Raw genomic sequence first — 17013 nt, forward strand, 5'->3', positions numbered from 1 at the left:
AACTGTTCAGCACAGCATTTGCATTCCTTGGCATTTTTCTTTCATTTTTTTTTCCCCTTTGCTTCAATTTCAGGTCCTTCTTCAGCTTTTCAGCTGTGTGCATCCCACTAATGATATACCTTCTGTTTACTATCCCCATAGGGAGAAATATCTCTTCCTCATAATCCCCCTACATCTGGTGCTTTGAAATCCAAAAGTCACAGTTTCATGTTAGCTGGTGGCTTCAACCAACAAGGGCACTTAGGAATCAAAACTGCATGAACAATGTGTTTCAGTCACAGCAACTTTGCTGATCCAAGTAATTAATCTCATGAACGTTTTTTGTTTAGATGTCTTTCACTCTCAGTAATACGGAAATAAGAAAAATTATTTGTTTCCTTTTTTTGCATTTAAATAATAAATGCAAATAAACCCAGGTTATGCAAACTAACCTTATCACCTGTGTGGTTCCAGCTCCAGACAAGAACCCAGAAAATATCCGAGTTGAAGCTTCCGAACCAAATGAAATGGTGATGAAATGGGAGGTAAGGGAAATCTGTCCATCAGTGCTACACCAGAAACAGGTTCTCCCTTCAAGCAATAGTTTCTAAAGCAGCATGGCATTTATCAGGATGATGTCTTAATATAATTACATTAAAAAAGAAATAACAATTCCCTTTATCTCCCTTTCTTTTACCCCTGTTTTTTAGGAAATATTAGCAAATTCCATAGGTAGGATCTTTGATATTCCTGAAGTCAAAATAAAAGTTGTTATTGACTTAAATTTGTTCTGGATTTCCTCCCCTAGTTTTATTTTTGTTTCAAAAGACAATATTTTACATCTAACTTTGCAGGTTATTAAGAAATATGAAAGTCCTATAAAGCACAGTGAGAATTCTCGAGAGTATGCTCATCTTCTGTGCATTGTGCATACAAGAAAGTGCTTAAAATAGTTGTGGTCTTACCCTGCTCTGCAGGAGGAGCAGCCAGGCCCAGGAATGGGATGGTTTACACATAGCTTCTGCCTTTCCAGCCTGGAGGTTTAAAAACGATGGGTATCACTTGGCCAAGTGAATGTGAGCTTGAATTTTTACATCGGGAATGAAAGGAGCATAGATAAAGCTAAGCACGTGTGTCAGATGAATTGTGTAAAAGTCTTGAAGATGGTTTCCACTCTTCAGTTTCCCTGGCTTTGAGGCTTATAGCTTCTGTGCCCACAGTTTAGAGATATATATTCCTTCATTCAACACAAATTTCAACAACTGTGGAAGGAAGCATATTTTTTTGTAGCTGGAATTAAACACAATTTACATGAGATTTACTTCTCAATCTGCTGCTCGCAGCAAAGAGCAGTAAATATTTCCCCAGTGTGAATTCATGGTTTAGGCTATAATTACACCAAAAGGAGATGGCCCTCTAGGTCTATTGACTTGGATTTGAATGGGGATTTTTGCTGTACAACATAGCCCAGGGTCAGGGAAGACAATCCTGCCTCTCAGAAGAAGTGCAGAGTGGTAGTAACCAGCATGGCTGGGAAATGCTGCTCTGACCAGTGGTTCATTGAACAGAGAAGGAGCTTCTCTTCGGGAAGCCTGTAATCCACTGCTCAAACAAGGCAAAAGTAGAAGTGGAAACTGAGATTGAAGAGAGAGAATGGGATGGACAGGCTTTGTTAAATCTTGTTGAATCAATTGAATGTCATAAACAGGATATTCATTTATTTTTGGTGTTTCCTGTATTCATTTCAGAGGAAATGCTAGGCACTGAACATGCTATTTCTGGCAGACGAAGGCTGCAAAATGATGTTAATCTGCCTACTTTGGATTAAGAGATGAGATGAGCGTTAGTGACTAGCTTTTCAGCCAAGGATTTGCAGCATTAAGGGAGATCAAAATAAGAGTCAAGCAGTGCTGCAATTTAACTCTAAGTGAGAAGTTATTTTTGGTAGGGATTTTTTACTTTTTCAGCTTCTCTTGCAAATCCCATTCCCCAGGATCTTTGTCATGGAGGTGATTCTCCCAGCAATGCCTGTTAGAAAGCTGCCCAGTCTACCGACTCCTTCACCACAGTCATCCCCAAGGTGCTCATACCCTCAGAGAAGATAAGTGGTAATTTTTGCAGATCCCCTAGACCTAGGTCCCCTCGTGCATGAGGAGCATCAATGGGGCATTGCTTTCTGCTGTCACTTGCAAGTCAGTGCTGTATCATTTCAGACCTGTGTGCAGATTGGATACATACCAGTTATTATATATTTAATAAGTACAATATATAATTTAAATTTTATTAAAAGTAGGCTATGTGGTGGGAAATATCCACAGCTGTTTCAGTAGACTGAAATAACCTTCATTTTTGGTAGTGCAGGTGACCTGTTAACTTTATTAATTAAAGAAGCACATTTTCAGAGAAATAAACTCAACTGGAGAATGTCTCATGACAAGCCATTGCTATATGTCTTCTAATATTTTATAAATTAATGTTAATTAGATGGGAACCATGCTGTGATGAATTCTTCATCTGATTGGTAAAAAAAAGTAGCATAAGTGTTGCGCAATAAATGTCCAGGTGTAGTTTCAAGCATTTGGTGCATATGTAGTACAAATCTAAATTGTAATAACCCAACTTGCTGTGCTGCATAAAATTCTAAGAAAAAAATACAGATTTTAGCTGTACTCAAAGGCACACACAGCCTTATGTCAAGATACACATTTTAGTTCTGCTAAAAGGCATGCGGTTTTACATCACACAAGAAAACAAAGAAAACCTGTGGCAAAACAAAAACTGGTATGTGTAGTATGCAGAAATATGTCTACTAGCAATTAATCTGTTTTAAATCCAACTGTTTCTCTGCGTTTCACCCACCTATCTCTTGAAGTCATGACTTTTTTTTCCAGTTGCCTTAAAATTAACATGACAACGAAAAGTTAAAGCTTTCTTTTTTCCCCCCTTTTTCTCTCGCAGTGTTGTAACATGCTCTCCAAAATTATTCCCCCCTCCCCTCAGCTGCTGTTTCATGATTACTGCAACAAAGGCAGACAAGATCTCTTTTAACTTCTTCCGCAGCCATTGAAACCCGTGGAGAGGAATGGGCCAGGGCTGGAGTACAAAGTCAGCTGGCGGCAGCGGGGAGTCGAGGCGGACTGGAACGAGGAGACAGTGAAGAAGCATTCTCTGACCCTGCGAAACACCCCCACCTTTGTGCCTTATGAGATCAAAGTCCAAGCAGTAAATAATTTAGGATCCGGTCCTGAACCAAATGTTACTGTTGGATATTCAGGAGAGGATGGTAAGTAGCAAAAACTTTCATGTAAAAATACGCTGCATGGGGGATTCTTGCGATGCAAAATGATCAGATATGGAGTGATGGATTAGGCAGTACATGCCAAAACTGCTTAAATGGCAGTGCTCAGCGTGGTGGGCTACATGAGATGCAGATACGACTGATGCTGAGTGCCGTGGATGGCAGCTTGCTGGAGTTTGAGGGCTGTTTTGGAAAGGTCACTTGTGCTTTCATTAATCTCAGTTGCTGGCTTAATGTGGATACTTGTTTGAAGGCCACAGTCCATAAGAAGTCTATGAAGTGTAGCTGTCGTTGTGTTGTACTTGGTGGGAAAAAAGGTCTTTAGCTTGTCTGGGGCCCGATTCAACAGTTAAGAAGTTAAGTACTTGTCAGAAGTTAAGTACTCTGGCAATTAAGCATGAACACTGAGACGCTGAGTGTTGTAAATGAATTTACAGATAATGCCACATTCCCATTTATGTAGGGTGTTACCTTGTCCATTGAGTCCTTGAAGAACAGGTCCTCTTTTCCAGCCTGGGGTTCTGTCCGGTGACTTTCTGTGGCTCCTGGGTGGCACAGCCCCCTCATAGGCCTCCCTGTGGCACTGGAGAAGTCTTTCTCCAGTGTAAGGCTTTGCTTTGGCCTGCTCCTGCTCCAAACCCCTTCCCCACATCTTCTCAGCACCTGTCCATCTGATTTTGGACTCTGCCTAGCCCACAGTGCATCATCCAGACCAGATCAAACAGAGACATTTCCTCCCCTTGCCACCTATTTTCACAAAATAGATGCCCTGGGCTGCTCTGAAACAGCAACCGCTTATGATACCCACCCTTTGCACATGCTCTTCAAGCTCCAGCTTCATGGTGGACTTTGATAATCATGTCCTGTTAGGAGAGATGAACATGGGGGAGGATTGTCCTGCTAACAGAATTAATGCTGGTGCCACAGAAGATGCAACAGCTCTGCTATGTCCGTGGGACACTGGATAATGTCACTGCTGAGGCCACCCCAACATCTCTGAACAGCAGCCTCTCCTCTTCGGTGTTTACTGTGTGACTAGAGAATAAATTTGGAGGACTGGAAATGTATCCAGCTGCAGCAAAGAAATGCCAAGTGTCACTTTAGGAAGCAACCCAGTTAAGCACTAACACCACCAAAAAAAAAATCTTTTTTCTAGGAATTAAGGATATAAATCAGCAAGGGAGTAACCAGCATGGTGGCCAGCTAGCGTGGGGCACCAAGCTTCCCTGATCCCGAACACAAATGCTTATTTCATTTGCAAACGTGTAGCAGCAGGGGCTGGGAGCTCTGGCAAAGAGGGGCCAGAAGGGCCAGCGAATGGTCTGTGTTTCAGATCTGCAGCTTAATTTTATTAAAGTCAGTCAGTTTTCATCCCATGCAGAGTCCGAAGTCTTTAATTTGGTTTCGTAAGAATGAAATAAACTGACAGTTTGAATGGCTTTTGCAAAGTCTACAGTGGATTAGCCAACTAAGACAAGCATGTGTTTTGCTGCTTATTGAAATGACCAGACAGCCACGTCCTTGATTTTACCCACCACGTCCCACAGCGGTCACTCCCCAGTAGCAGTAGTATAGGTGCTGCTGCTCCCACCTCTCCACATGCTGCAGCTTCTTGCAGAAGCCTTTATGAAGTATCATGACCCATGGTAGATGATATGAAACAGTTAGTAAAGTTACTGTGATGACCACAGATGTAAAAAATGTCACCAGCTTTGCAGAGGGAAACAAATCCTAAAGCAGGCTCTCTGGAGCACTCCTCTCACTGAGTGAGCGCCCCGAGATCTGCGTTATCAACCCTGAATGGACCAGTTTGATGTTTGCAACCTGCTGAGTGCTTCCTGGTGTGACACCAGCATAAGGCTTTGGTGCTCGGAGTCATCTTGGTGTGCTGTTCAGACAGCAGAATCACCACTATGTGCCCTGAGTTGAGCGACAAGAAGGTTTGGTGGTACATATTCTCTTCCCTGTAGAGTGTATGGCAGAAGAGGTGGTGAGTAGTGAGAACAGAAAGAAAGAAACCTCACAGCATGTTTATTTTCTTTGTGTGTCTGTGGTGGATCTAATTTTATATCTATCAGTGGAAAATCTTCCTTGCAATTCAGTTGTCAATGGATCAAGGCCTCTTTTTTCAGGCACTATAATAGCTCTCTGTGTTGTGTAGTGATTAAAATCCCACTGTTTAATGAGCTTAGTTGTAAAATGAAATTGATTATAAAAAAAAACTTTATGATTGCCTTCTTGAGTGCTGTGTTAATCATTTTTTTTATTCTTCTCACTGCTGTAAGCATTACTTGAAACAGGAAATCATAAATACTGGTGTAGAAATTCATATGTCCCAGTTCACCTGTATTCCAGCCCTCAGCAGAAAGCCCTGATATGGCAAAATAATGTTTATTGGCCCATTTCACCCACTGGATGCAGGTGGAATGGCTTTTTTCTTGCCTACAGTCAGACTGCATGAACTGCCACAGCTTGAACTGGAAAGCCAAGCCCTGTAGCTGTGAACAGTGTGAAACTGAGCTCTTGTAAGTGTCTTTAATATGCAGCACTTTTGTTTTTACAGTTCCAGATGCCGCTCCTTCCGATGTATCGGTGGATATTGTGAACAGCACACTGGTCAAAGTCTTCTGGTTTGGAATACCAAGGGACAGAGTTCGTGGACATTTAAGAGGCTATAAGGTTACAAATTTATCTTTAAATATTTGTATACAGTTGAATAAACTACTAAATGAATGCCAGATCAAGGATAGATTGCAATCTCTCATTTCTGGGAAGATGAGAGAAATCAATATCATGTTCAACCTCATACAACATAATTTGTTATAGAAATACCAATCTCAATGCAGGTCCGTTGGTGGAAAACAAAAAGCATGCTGGATGGAAAAAGACATCACCCAGAGAAACACTTCCTAACATTTGTGGGAGACAGAAACTATGGGATGATTCCTGGTCTAGAGCCCTTCAGTGAATTCCGCTTAACTGTTTTGGCTTACAATGCCAAAGGAGATGGCCCGGAAAGCTCCCCCATTGTGTTTGAAACTCCAGAAGGAGGTAAGACAAAATGAGAATATAGAATGGAGGGACATAAATATAAATTGTCCATGCAACAAGACAAGTTGATTTCCTTATTCAAAATGATTGTAAAATCTCCAATATTCGTAAAACCCTTAACTAGAATGGGGAACTGTAGGTTTTGAGCTAAACTATATCCTCATTTAACAAGTATTTGTAGAGTCAGACCTGTTCAATCTTCTTCTCTGAAAGCTAATCCCTGTATCTTTCAGTCCCTGAACAACCACGTTTCCTAAAGATCCTGAACTTTGACAAGGACTCTGTCACTCTGTTGTGGGGACTTCCCAAGAAAGCAAACGGCCATCTTACTGGCTACATTTTGCAATACCAGATAAGTATGTGCTTGTTTTATTTCGATTTTAGAATTTAAGCATTATTAGTTAAAGAAAAGAAGAAAAGAGAAAAAAAGGGTTTATATGTGCACAGTTATTTAAAACTGAGACTGTGAGAAGGGCTGTTTCTGAGATCCCTGTAACAGCATCAGAACAGTGTTGTGAACTGCGATGCGCACACAGCCTGCTAGAGGGCAGGCTAAAGTCATCTTCAGAGCAAAAAGTTTTCCATGCACTTTCCTGATGTAAACTCACATTGCTGCCGTGCCCTAATTCACATTTATAGACTAATTCAATTATTTCATATTTCCAAATTATACCTACGTAGTAATTAAGAAGACCTATAATTTATAGGTGCATTTTACTGAAGTGAAACTTATTCAATGCAAAATAATTTGTAAGTAGCCACATTTATTCAGATCTTCACATCGTCAGTGAGCACCTCCTCCCTGTACAATGCCTCCGCAGAAATGTAGACAGCTACCACCTGAGTCACGTTATTGATTAATCACATTGAGAAACAACTGAATACCAGGAGTATTTCTTTCTTTCTTGCCTATGAAAGAACTGAGTAGCTGGGAAGAGACCAAGCAGATAACTTCAGGCAAGATCCAGTATTGATCCCAGACTGCCACAACACCAGCTGTGAGGTGTGGTGACAGTTCAAGGTATTTTATACATTCCTTGAGGAACAGGCTTAGACTGTGCCCTATTTACAAAAAAACCCCAACATGTAGTTTTCACTTATCTCTGCTGATAATGGAACTGCCCAGTTGCCTTTGCAAGCAAGGGCTGGAGTCTGGATGTTTGTTTTTGGTGACTATGAACAGAGAATGGATCCATCTATTTAGGCAGTTTGGGAGTTGCAACCCCTCCTTCAGCTGCCAACTGTGCCAAGGCAGAGGGGAGAAAAGCAGAACAGCCATCCGTTAACTTGCTTGCAAAAGTTTGCAGATGTTTGGAAGCAAAGCAAGAAGCAATTCATATATATTTAATGATCTAGGAGACAGTAATTTTTACCTCCCACTCAGTATGTGAATATCTAGAATCAGAGAGCTTTTTAAGAACAGTAATAGCTCACTGAGTAGTTGGGAGATTGACATGGACGAGATAAATTCCATTAAAGTACTTGGCAGGAAGGTGAGATATGCTTATTCAGGCTTCATTCTTCCTACTTACTGCAGAGAGCCTCCCTTGCAGGACCGTTCATGACACATTTCATGTTCGTAGCCTGTAGCTGCTGGATGTGACTCAACTGCCTTTTCCCTTTCAGTAAATGAAACGCACGAAATTGGACCCCTGAACGACGTCAGCGTGACCAACCGCTCCACACTCAGCTGGAGGCTTTCAGGTCTCAGCTCCAGTACCAAGTACAAATTCTATGTAAAGGCTTGTACAGTCAAAGGCTGTGGGAAGCCGGTCACAGAAGAAGGACTAACAATGGCTCAAGGGAGTAAGTTAATAGGCAATATGTTTTTATGTGGAGAAGCTCCAACAATAATGAAAAAATCTATTGAGAATATTTCAGGCTTGACATTTCCTTTGTAATTAGAGAAAATAAATTTGTTTTTCTTTCCATGAGAACAATCAATGAACTTTTTAATGTAGCCATGCAGCTCTTCAGAAAAGTAGAGCTTATCTGTTTCATTTTGCAGTACAGTACTGTGTTTTTATTCCCACCGATCAACTCTAGCTGTACTAGAGTAAGTGAATTGCATTTAGTCACGAACAGAAAGTTGAAGATCTAGATAATCTGTTCTCAGTAATACAATAAAAACAAATTCTGCCCTTGCATGAAGATGCAACATTAGGGGCAGGTATTTGACATGGAAAATCCAGATAAACATGAAGTTGACTGCAATACATTTGATCCATTATTTTATTATTATTTTATCAGAGACTGGGAGTGAGCATTGTGTGCCACTTAAACCCTATCCTAAAGCACTCATGTTCAGTGATTTAAAGGAAAATTGCAAGCACGATATGATAGCTCATCTTTCACATTCAGCTGAAATGAAATAAAATGTACTGTGCTCAGCAAGTCTGAAAACTCTACAATACCAAGGAACAAATCCTTGCTATTAATCAGAAACCATTGCTGTGCACTTACCATGGGGAAGGAGAAAGAGAATGTGATAAGGAAAAGATTCCTGGCTTCATCATTTTTAGCAATGATAACAGTCTGGAACAATGTTCATATAAAATAGAAAAATGGTCTTTGTTGCACAACATCCTATTGGACTTCTAAGTTGCAGAATATCTTCACTAACTGGTAAAACAAGTAAAAAGTGCTTTAAACTCATGACATCCCAGTTCAGCATCCAATCATCAACAATCATCCGTTTTCTCAAGTAATGAAACTCCTTCTCAACTGTCTTGTAGCCTCCAGTCTCACTGTAGTACAGAGGTACTCATGGAGTAGTAACAATTAAGCAATCAGCATGGTTTAAAATTTATTCTTTGTCAAGGAAAGTAAAAGATCCTCTTTTTTTTTTTTTTTTATTCTTCCAAGCTAAAAATATACAATTTCACCTCCTTAGATACCTTTTCTGGCCTTCATTGGGCAGCCAGAATAATGTGTTTTGCCCACTTGAAAGCCTCTAACTTCTTTGAATAACCTTGTCAGGTTTTATGAAATGCATCCCTGCCTGATATGCTTAAAAGGATGATAATGTTGCCATTTGTTTTGTGCTCATTCTCTTCTTTCCTAAGACTTTGTTTCAGCGGTGGCAACAACTGATTCTTGGGAAATGCTTGTAGAATAAAGTAGTATAATTAATAAAAGCTGCAAGGGTCCAGTTCTGCAATTAGTGCGTGCTCCTTGCTGGTTCTCAAGCCACCTTAAATTAGGACACTGCATCTGTCACTGAAGCCATTAGAGTTTTGAGTCATTAATGCTGGCTAAATTGTTTGGATATTTTTCAACTAAACATGATAGGCTGAAAAAAATCACTCTTTTCGGTGACCTTCTTGGTGTTTTAAGTTGTGTTATGGGAAGCAAGGTAATTTCTCAGAATTAAAACAATCTCTCTTTTTGAAAACAGGCAGTGATTTCAAAAGTCAAAGTTTATAATTTAAAATGACCCACATAAATAACAGATATAAAATGTGGTGCCCTCCGAAATGAAACTCCAAGATAGAGCACTCCAAGTTTCTTTGGGTTTTGATTCAATGATTCTATATCCACTATGGTTTTAGTAATAAAAATATAAAGCTCTCATTGTTCATTTTGAGACTTTGAATAGCTTCCACTGCTGTAATGTCACTTGTGCAGGCCATGCCATGGGTATTTCAGAATTTCACGATACATTTTGCCAGGAGAGTAGTGGAAGCTTTGGATTCATTCACATTTTATCATTGATGTACTTGATCTGCATTACCACTATTGCTTTCATTTATTTGCAGTTATCCCTGCTACTATAGTCTGGAATCAGAAAAAAAAAGTCAGTCTCTTTTTTTAATATGTACAAGTGTGACTATGCATGTATCACCACTAAAAGAAAGTCTGTGTAGGGAAAATTGTTGAGCTTTAAATGGTAATTTTGCTAACCTGTAATTTATGTGCAACCCACCTCCTGATGATGAGTTTGCAGTGGCACTAATGACTAAATTTAGTAAAAAATATTTCTCTCAAATAAATGTAACTCCCTGTATAGATAAATGGGTAGATCATACCCTTTCTCTACAACTGCAGCATCTTCCTCTGTGAATGAATCATTTTTTGTCAGGAGTAACACATTTCTTTGGGTTAGCAACACTTTACCAAAAGGCCATGAGTGTATACTGATAGGGAACGACCATCTCACGCTCACATCTCTATTTCTTTGTTCTCCAGCGGAGCAGTGCCACTTTCTGCATCCTGTGCATGTCCGGCAGCATCAGAGGTAGAGCCCTCTGTTCTGCAGTACTGCCTCTGTCAGACAGGGCTGTTTCTGTCTAATTAACTTAACAGAGGAAAACCACACTTTAATATTTTTCTCCAAGATTAAATGCAGACCCACTGGAATTAGTGAGAAATAGAAGTAAGCAATATAATAGCTTTCATTTATAGCATCCTTGTTGCATGACCCAACACCACTGGCATTAGGAGCTAATACAAAGGCAATGAAATAAAAGTCCTCTTTCTTATCAAAGATCTTAAACATAGCCAAAATAACTCAGATATGAAATGCTGATATATAACCAAAGGTCTTCTTCTGTCGTTGATGAATTACTGTGGACAATCATGAAGACCCTGGGCAAAAGGATATTTGCATTGTAGTGCAAAATAAATAATAGTTTCATTTTTGTGGCTTTCTCATGGTTTCATTCCATAGAAGAAGGTATACTGTCTTTAGAAAATGAGTTTTACCTCTAACTTTCCATTTTCAGGCAGTATTTCTTAAATGACCTACAAACTAATTAGCTTTCCCCTTGAGAATGTCGATTTCCCGATGATCATTAGCCCTCAGAAACATAACACAAAATAATGTTCTTACATAAGTGAAAAAAGTTAATTTAATATAGCAGTTCTTCTTTAACACAAAGCTTCTTTTCATCCAGAGCTACCAGTATTTCTGGAGGATTACTAAACATGTATTACATGTTGAGAATGATTACTGTGTGTCCAGAAATTCAAGCCTTAATGAAAAATTCATCCAGAGGAAGCCATACAACTATAGTTTTATTTTCCAGAGAGGCCAGAGAATAGAAGTTCACCAGTTTAATTATATTTCAATGGCAATTGGCACATAATTCCCACAGGCTTTTTGAAATCTTAGCTGGAGGGTACTAACCTTCATGACACACCGTAAGATGAGGAGAGTAACCATTAGTTACAAAATATCTGGTTTTAGTTCTCTTTTGCCACAGGCACAGTGAAAAAGGAAAAATACAACTGCCTTAGCCATATGTAACCACTGGTATTGTTACCAGCAATATACCCTCTGCTCACAATAAGAGAATCTGATGAAATCTTAGTGAAAAGTTTCTTTTTCTGTCATTTATGCCACCCCACTCTGCTGCCTCTTCTCTGGCCAGGGGGCCTGTAGCCCATCAAACCCTGTTGCTAGTGACAGGCAACAAACTGTCCTGCCAGACTGGGAAAAGGAATACATGGGATATCGCTGTTTCAAGCCCTTATCATTTTGAGCGAGAAAAATAGGCATGTTAAATAAAATGTGCTAAATGTATCAGTCTGGGAGTACTTTAAGCAAATTTGTGATTAACTGTTTTTCTTTACTATTTTTTTTTTGCTTTTTCCTCTTCAATCAGCCTGCCCCAGTATAGCCAACACAGCTAAAGAGAAGAGGAGATGAAACAAACTATAACTTCTCTTCTTCTCTGAGCTCAGACTTCTCCTGCAAATGACAATCAGTACAAATAGATGATCACTAACTTACCTATAAATTCTTCTCAGTAGACTTTACATACTACAGGTTTACTAATCTTTATAGCTTTAAATATTTCCGATTTTAGCATGAATTACTTCCTGCACGAAAAAAGCCCAGAAGATGAAGGATATTTGTGATGCATATTTATACACTTTTAATAGCCAAGCAGTAGGGGAAAACTAATGAAAGTTCAACTTTCCATTTATTGCAACAGATGTATTTAGACAGGTATGGTTATAAATTAAGATTTTGCCCACAATTAGTATTTAGCTATTAGACTGCCAGTTTTTTTATGTAAGTATGTTTTATAACAGATGTGCCAAGTTTTGGAGAACTAGCAGTCTTCTAAGTCTTTGGGGGCAGTTTATATTGTTTTTCCCTTTATGCCATAAGCTTCTATAAAAAATGTGTGTTCTGTTGTTCTCATAAATCTTGAAGCCCGGTAGGAATATTGTAAAATTGCAGTTCAGTGTTTAATGTTCATGCGAGTCCCATGGTATGGCTGATAAATAGTGGGGGAAGATGAGAAGTGCTGGTGATATGCCTTTATTACTAATGCTTCTTCTCCCTTATTGTAGATTAAAAACCTAACCCAACTGCTTTCAATTTTCTGAAGCTAATTTCTGCAGCTCACTGACCTTTCAGTATGTTGAGCTTTTCCTTATCTGTATATCTTTGCTTTTATTTTTCAGGATGCTACGGTGCTTTTTCTATTCCAACCACCAAACTTGCCCCAATTAGCAATGCTTTCTCCTCTGTAGGTCCTATATTGAGTGTGTAACACAGGCCAGAAAGAAATCACGTGGAAAGAAACCTCATAATCACCTGTCACTGGACAGCTGTACTGAGTTTTAAACAAAAAATTCTGGTTTGTGTTTTGGGATAGGTGATGTTAATGGTAAATCCCCAGTCCCAGGTCAGGTTGGGCTCAAACCCTCATTCCAAGATGTGCGTCCCAGCCCAGCACTGCTTGGTGTGCCAGGGCAGTGGCATGGCTGGCCAGAGGGGCTGATACAGCTGAACAATACCCTGGCAGAAAAGGGTTATTTTTCAGCCATATCAGTTCCCACTTTGTGCTTCTGCAAAGAGTTGACCATTCAAAAAGAAGACGCTGGCACAAGCTGGAAATAAATAGGTGATAGATATGGAGTGTTTAAGTTGGTTTAAGAAAATGGACAATGAACCACAGCGGTGGACTACCATTGAGATCAGGGATAAGCATTTTGCTTACCAGGAATTCAGGAGAAATGCTTCCTAAGGAGACTTGTGTTGTGTACAAATTGGACCATGTGGTTCTCATGTCATGCCTAGGTGTTATACGGTATTTAATACACAATGGGTTGAAGGTTCACATTCATTCTTGTCACTTTATGGATCGTGTTTCCATTAAATAATGTTTTTCTGATGTCTTGATTTTAGAACGTGTAATTAAAATATACCTGTGATATCCTGTTGATTAATTTGCAGTTTGATTAAAAATTATAGCTCAGTTTCACATAATTCATTTAGCAAAAATTACTGATAGATGGATTAATTTATGCTAATAAGCTGTGCTTCAGTATCAACATTATTTCAGCTGTATGTGTTCTCTCTGGGTCCCAATGGTCTACTAATGTAACTGTTTATTGTAATATATGTACAGTTGCCTTGGAAAACTTATCTTGAACTGCTGCTTTGATTGTGCTTTGATTCGTCTTAATCTCTTTTTTTTTCCTTCAGCTGTCAACTAAGCCTTAATCTCTGAAAGCTTCTTGCTTTGCTTGTTTACTAGCTTAAGTATTAACGAGCATTGTTTTACTGTCAGTGCTAATGGTCAAGTAGTTTTCAAATTATACTGTGCTCAATCCTTAGTTTAGACAACTTTGGATAAAGCAGGCAAATTAGGCAACTGAACACAATTAAAGAGTTATATTTATTAAGTGCAGCCCCCCCCGATCTCTCTCCTGCCTTTGAAGGCAGGCACAGTCCCCTGTTGGTTGACTAAAGAGATCCCCCATGTCAACACACAGTTCTGCATTTGTTTATATGAACAGACTTTTCATGTTCAGGCAGTGATTGCTAACCTCTCTAGATGTCCTTTTTTCTGTTATCCACAAATGCTATTTTAAAAAAACCTATTTAATACCCTACAATCTTAATGCAGACAGAAATTACAGTAGGCATTTTGCAAGTAAAAAGGATTTAAAACTAGGGCTACTGGAATTTCCCTTCTACCTCTTATTCAGATATTAAACTCATCAGGAACATTGAAATGCCTAAATACCAATTTAAAAGCAAACTTCAGCTATACCTAAAACACTGCTTTGTGCAGGCATTGTGGAATTTAAAGGACATGGAAAATCACTGTCAGGAGAGAAATGAGTACAAATCCCAATGTTAATTTTTACTGTGAGACATGTAAGAATCCATTTCCAGATAACAAGCTGTCTGTGCTTCCCTGCTGAGTTCAGTTCAATGGGAGAAGCATCAAGCCCCAGATTATCTATACAAAGCAAGCCCATTTTCAAGTTGTAATTTTTTAAGCATGCATTAGTTAAAGCAGGTCCATAATCCCCCATCAATATTAACTATCATCCTGGGAAATGTACAAACCCCTTCATAAACATCAGGATTACTTCAGTCTGCTGTTTATTTTATCTGATGGAATATTAAAAATCAAATAGGGGGAATGTTTTTTACTTCACTGCCTGCTTTTAAAAATCAGATTATCTGGTGACAAATGTTAAAAATCCTTGTGTGTCATATTTGTGTGTTATTTACATTATTTGTAAGTGTGCATTTCACAGGCCTTTTGTTCAATGAATACCATTAATCAATATGACCTGAATATGTACATTCCATAGGTAAAGGGATCGGCAAGATCTCAGAAGCAGTAAAGCCCACCCAAAAGTTTCACCCCATTGAGGCACTTGAGCCTGGAACTGAATATACAGTTCGTCTAGTGACTAAGAATTGGGTTGATAACAATAGCATTTTTGAAGATGTAATTGAGACAAGGGGGAGAGGTGAGACATGAAACCCTTCAAGGTGATAAAGATTTATTTTGAATGTAAACAAATGTTGAAGTTACATCTTACATTGTGCAGTGAAAGTGTACCAAAATCATAATTTTGTTCTGTGATTTTTACGTTGACCCTTGCAGTTGAATCCCATGGGAGCATAAACGCATCCATGGTTCTCGGCTGAGTCCTGTGCCTTACTTGACTCACAATAGCCTGGAACAATTACAAACCTTTACAAAACAGTTTTCCTCCTATGCGATTTTGAAAGGGTAGTGCTGTGATATAATTTTAAGTGTGCCAGTCCAGTGGTTTGCATGTCTTGGGTGCCCTTTTAACTCTGTTTCTTTCGCAAAACTGCTTTTGCATGAGAGGCTTAACAATTCTCTGTTCAGCTTTCCTATTTGGCATTAATCCTGTGAGTCAACTACTCTCTCAGAAGTACCTTTCCAAAATGTCTGTATTGTGCCTTGTAGACTGAGCATTCCCCTTAAGTCTAAAAATGTCACGCTCTGAACATATTTCTGTCTTGCATTTCTTTAAGTTGAACACAATAAGTAGTGATAGACTGATTCAATTAGGATCCAGTGAAGAACGTGCTATGTATTCATGTTATAGTAGGGTGATGCCCTCTTCCTCTGATTAATTTTCTTCTTTTTCACTCCTCTTCTGTTTCACAAAGCCTATGCTGGCATTTACGATGGAATTTCCACCCAGGGGTGGTTTATTGGACTGATGTGTGCCATCGCTTTGCTCACCCTACTGCTGCTAACTATTTGCTTTGTCAGAAGAAATAAAGGAGGAAAATACTCAGGTAAATGGATTTATTGTCCTTTCGCTATGTTCACATGTTAATAACAAGCATCCTTCAGACTTTTATCTCTGGAGGCTGCAAAGCCACAAGCAGAAACATCCAATTAGGATTTGTAGCTTTTGATAAATATCCTCAGGATGGATTCTAATGAATATAAGTGAAACTGTACTCTCTGGGTAAGATAGTGCTGTGTGCTGGTCAGAGATCTTGCTAAGGCCTTTGATAGTGCTTGTTGAATCTTCCAGTATTCAATCCAGCTGTAGAGGCAAGGTCCTTCACCAGCTGCACCTCTGAGCCTGCGTTGACGGGTCTACCTGCTCGTTTTTCACCTCATAACTGCTGCTTGACATACTAACTGACATAACTTCCATGGGTAGACAAACTGCTGAACAATAGAATATTTTGCTGAAGGTAACACTGTAGTTTTCAAAGCAATGAGTAAGGATTTAAGAATAGATCTGGTTGCCCAGAGAGGTGGTAGATGCCCCATCCCTGGAAACATTCAAGGCCAGGTTGGACGGGTCTTTGAGCAGCCTGGTCTAATTGAAGATGTCCCTGCTCACTGCAGGTGGGTAGGACTAGATGACCTTTAAAGGTCCCTTCCAACCCAAACCATCTATGATTTTATGATTCTGTAAACACTTGCTAGCTTTCTTAAAAATTGGGGAATGGCCCCAAACCCTTGATGGAAGCATGCTGGTTGTGTCTGGCCAGACATGCAGTGCGAGCTGTTGCCCTCCAGGTTAGGCTGTAGGTGACAGGCGATTTTCCCATTGCACCTGCAAACAGAAAAGTCCACAGCAGAACATGGCATACAGATCTGTGCTTTATTTTATTTGTACAGTGAAAGAAAAAGAAGATTTGCATCCAGATCCTGAAGCTCAATCAATAAAAGATGAAATCTTTGGGGAATATAGGTAAATAGGACCCGCTTTAACAAGCATTTCTGTTTTTTGGGTTTTGTTTGTTTCCAGCTGTCATCATTATTTAGGACATTTTTATAGCATGCAATTAATGCTATTTTTCATTTTCAAAGCAAACCTCATAGGAGTGGATACTAGTAGGAATATAAAGGTATATCCAGTATACTTAAATACATCCAGGTTGGGATATAAGTAAATGTTGATGTATCAGTGGCTATTTTTCA

At 39.3% G+C, this 17013-nt stretch overlaps 1 protein-coding gene across 7 annotated transcripts in view; it reads left to right on the plus strand.

The window, feature by feature from the left end:
• Positions 1-17013, plus strand: part of CHL1 (cell adhesion molecule L1 like) — a 141341-nt gene that overhangs the window by 117552 nt on the left and 6776 nt on the right. For 4 of the 7 annotated variants that reach the window (XM_074879177.1, XM_074879174.1, XM_074879175.1 and 1 more), the window contains 9 exons: positions 454-524; positions 3040-3262; positions 5841-5956; positions 6124-6328; positions 6562-6684; positions 7955-8134; positions 14897-15058; positions 15735-15866; positions 16711-16783. In XM_074879177.1, coding sequence (XP_074735278.1) covers positions 454-524; positions 3040-3262; positions 5841-5956; positions 6124-6328; positions 6562-6684; positions 7955-8134; positions 14897-15058; positions 15735-15866; positions 16711-16783 — 1285 coding nt within the window. The remainder of the gene's footprint in view (positions 1-453; positions 525-3039; positions 3263-5840; positions 5957-6123; positions 6329-6561; positions 6685-7954; positions 8135-14896; positions 15059-15734; positions 15867-16710; positions 16784-17013) is intronic. The other 3 variants (XM_074879180.1, XM_074879179.1, XM_074879181.1) reach the window with 3 other exon arrangements.

The sequence above is a fragment of the Strix uralensis genome, chromosome 10 (assembly GCF_047716275.1).
Source record: "Strix uralensis isolate ZFMK-TIS-50842 chromosome 10, bStrUra1, whole genome shotgun sequence".
Lineage (NCBI taxonomy): Eukaryota > Metazoa > Chordata > Aves > Strigiformes > Strigidae > Strix > Strix uralensis.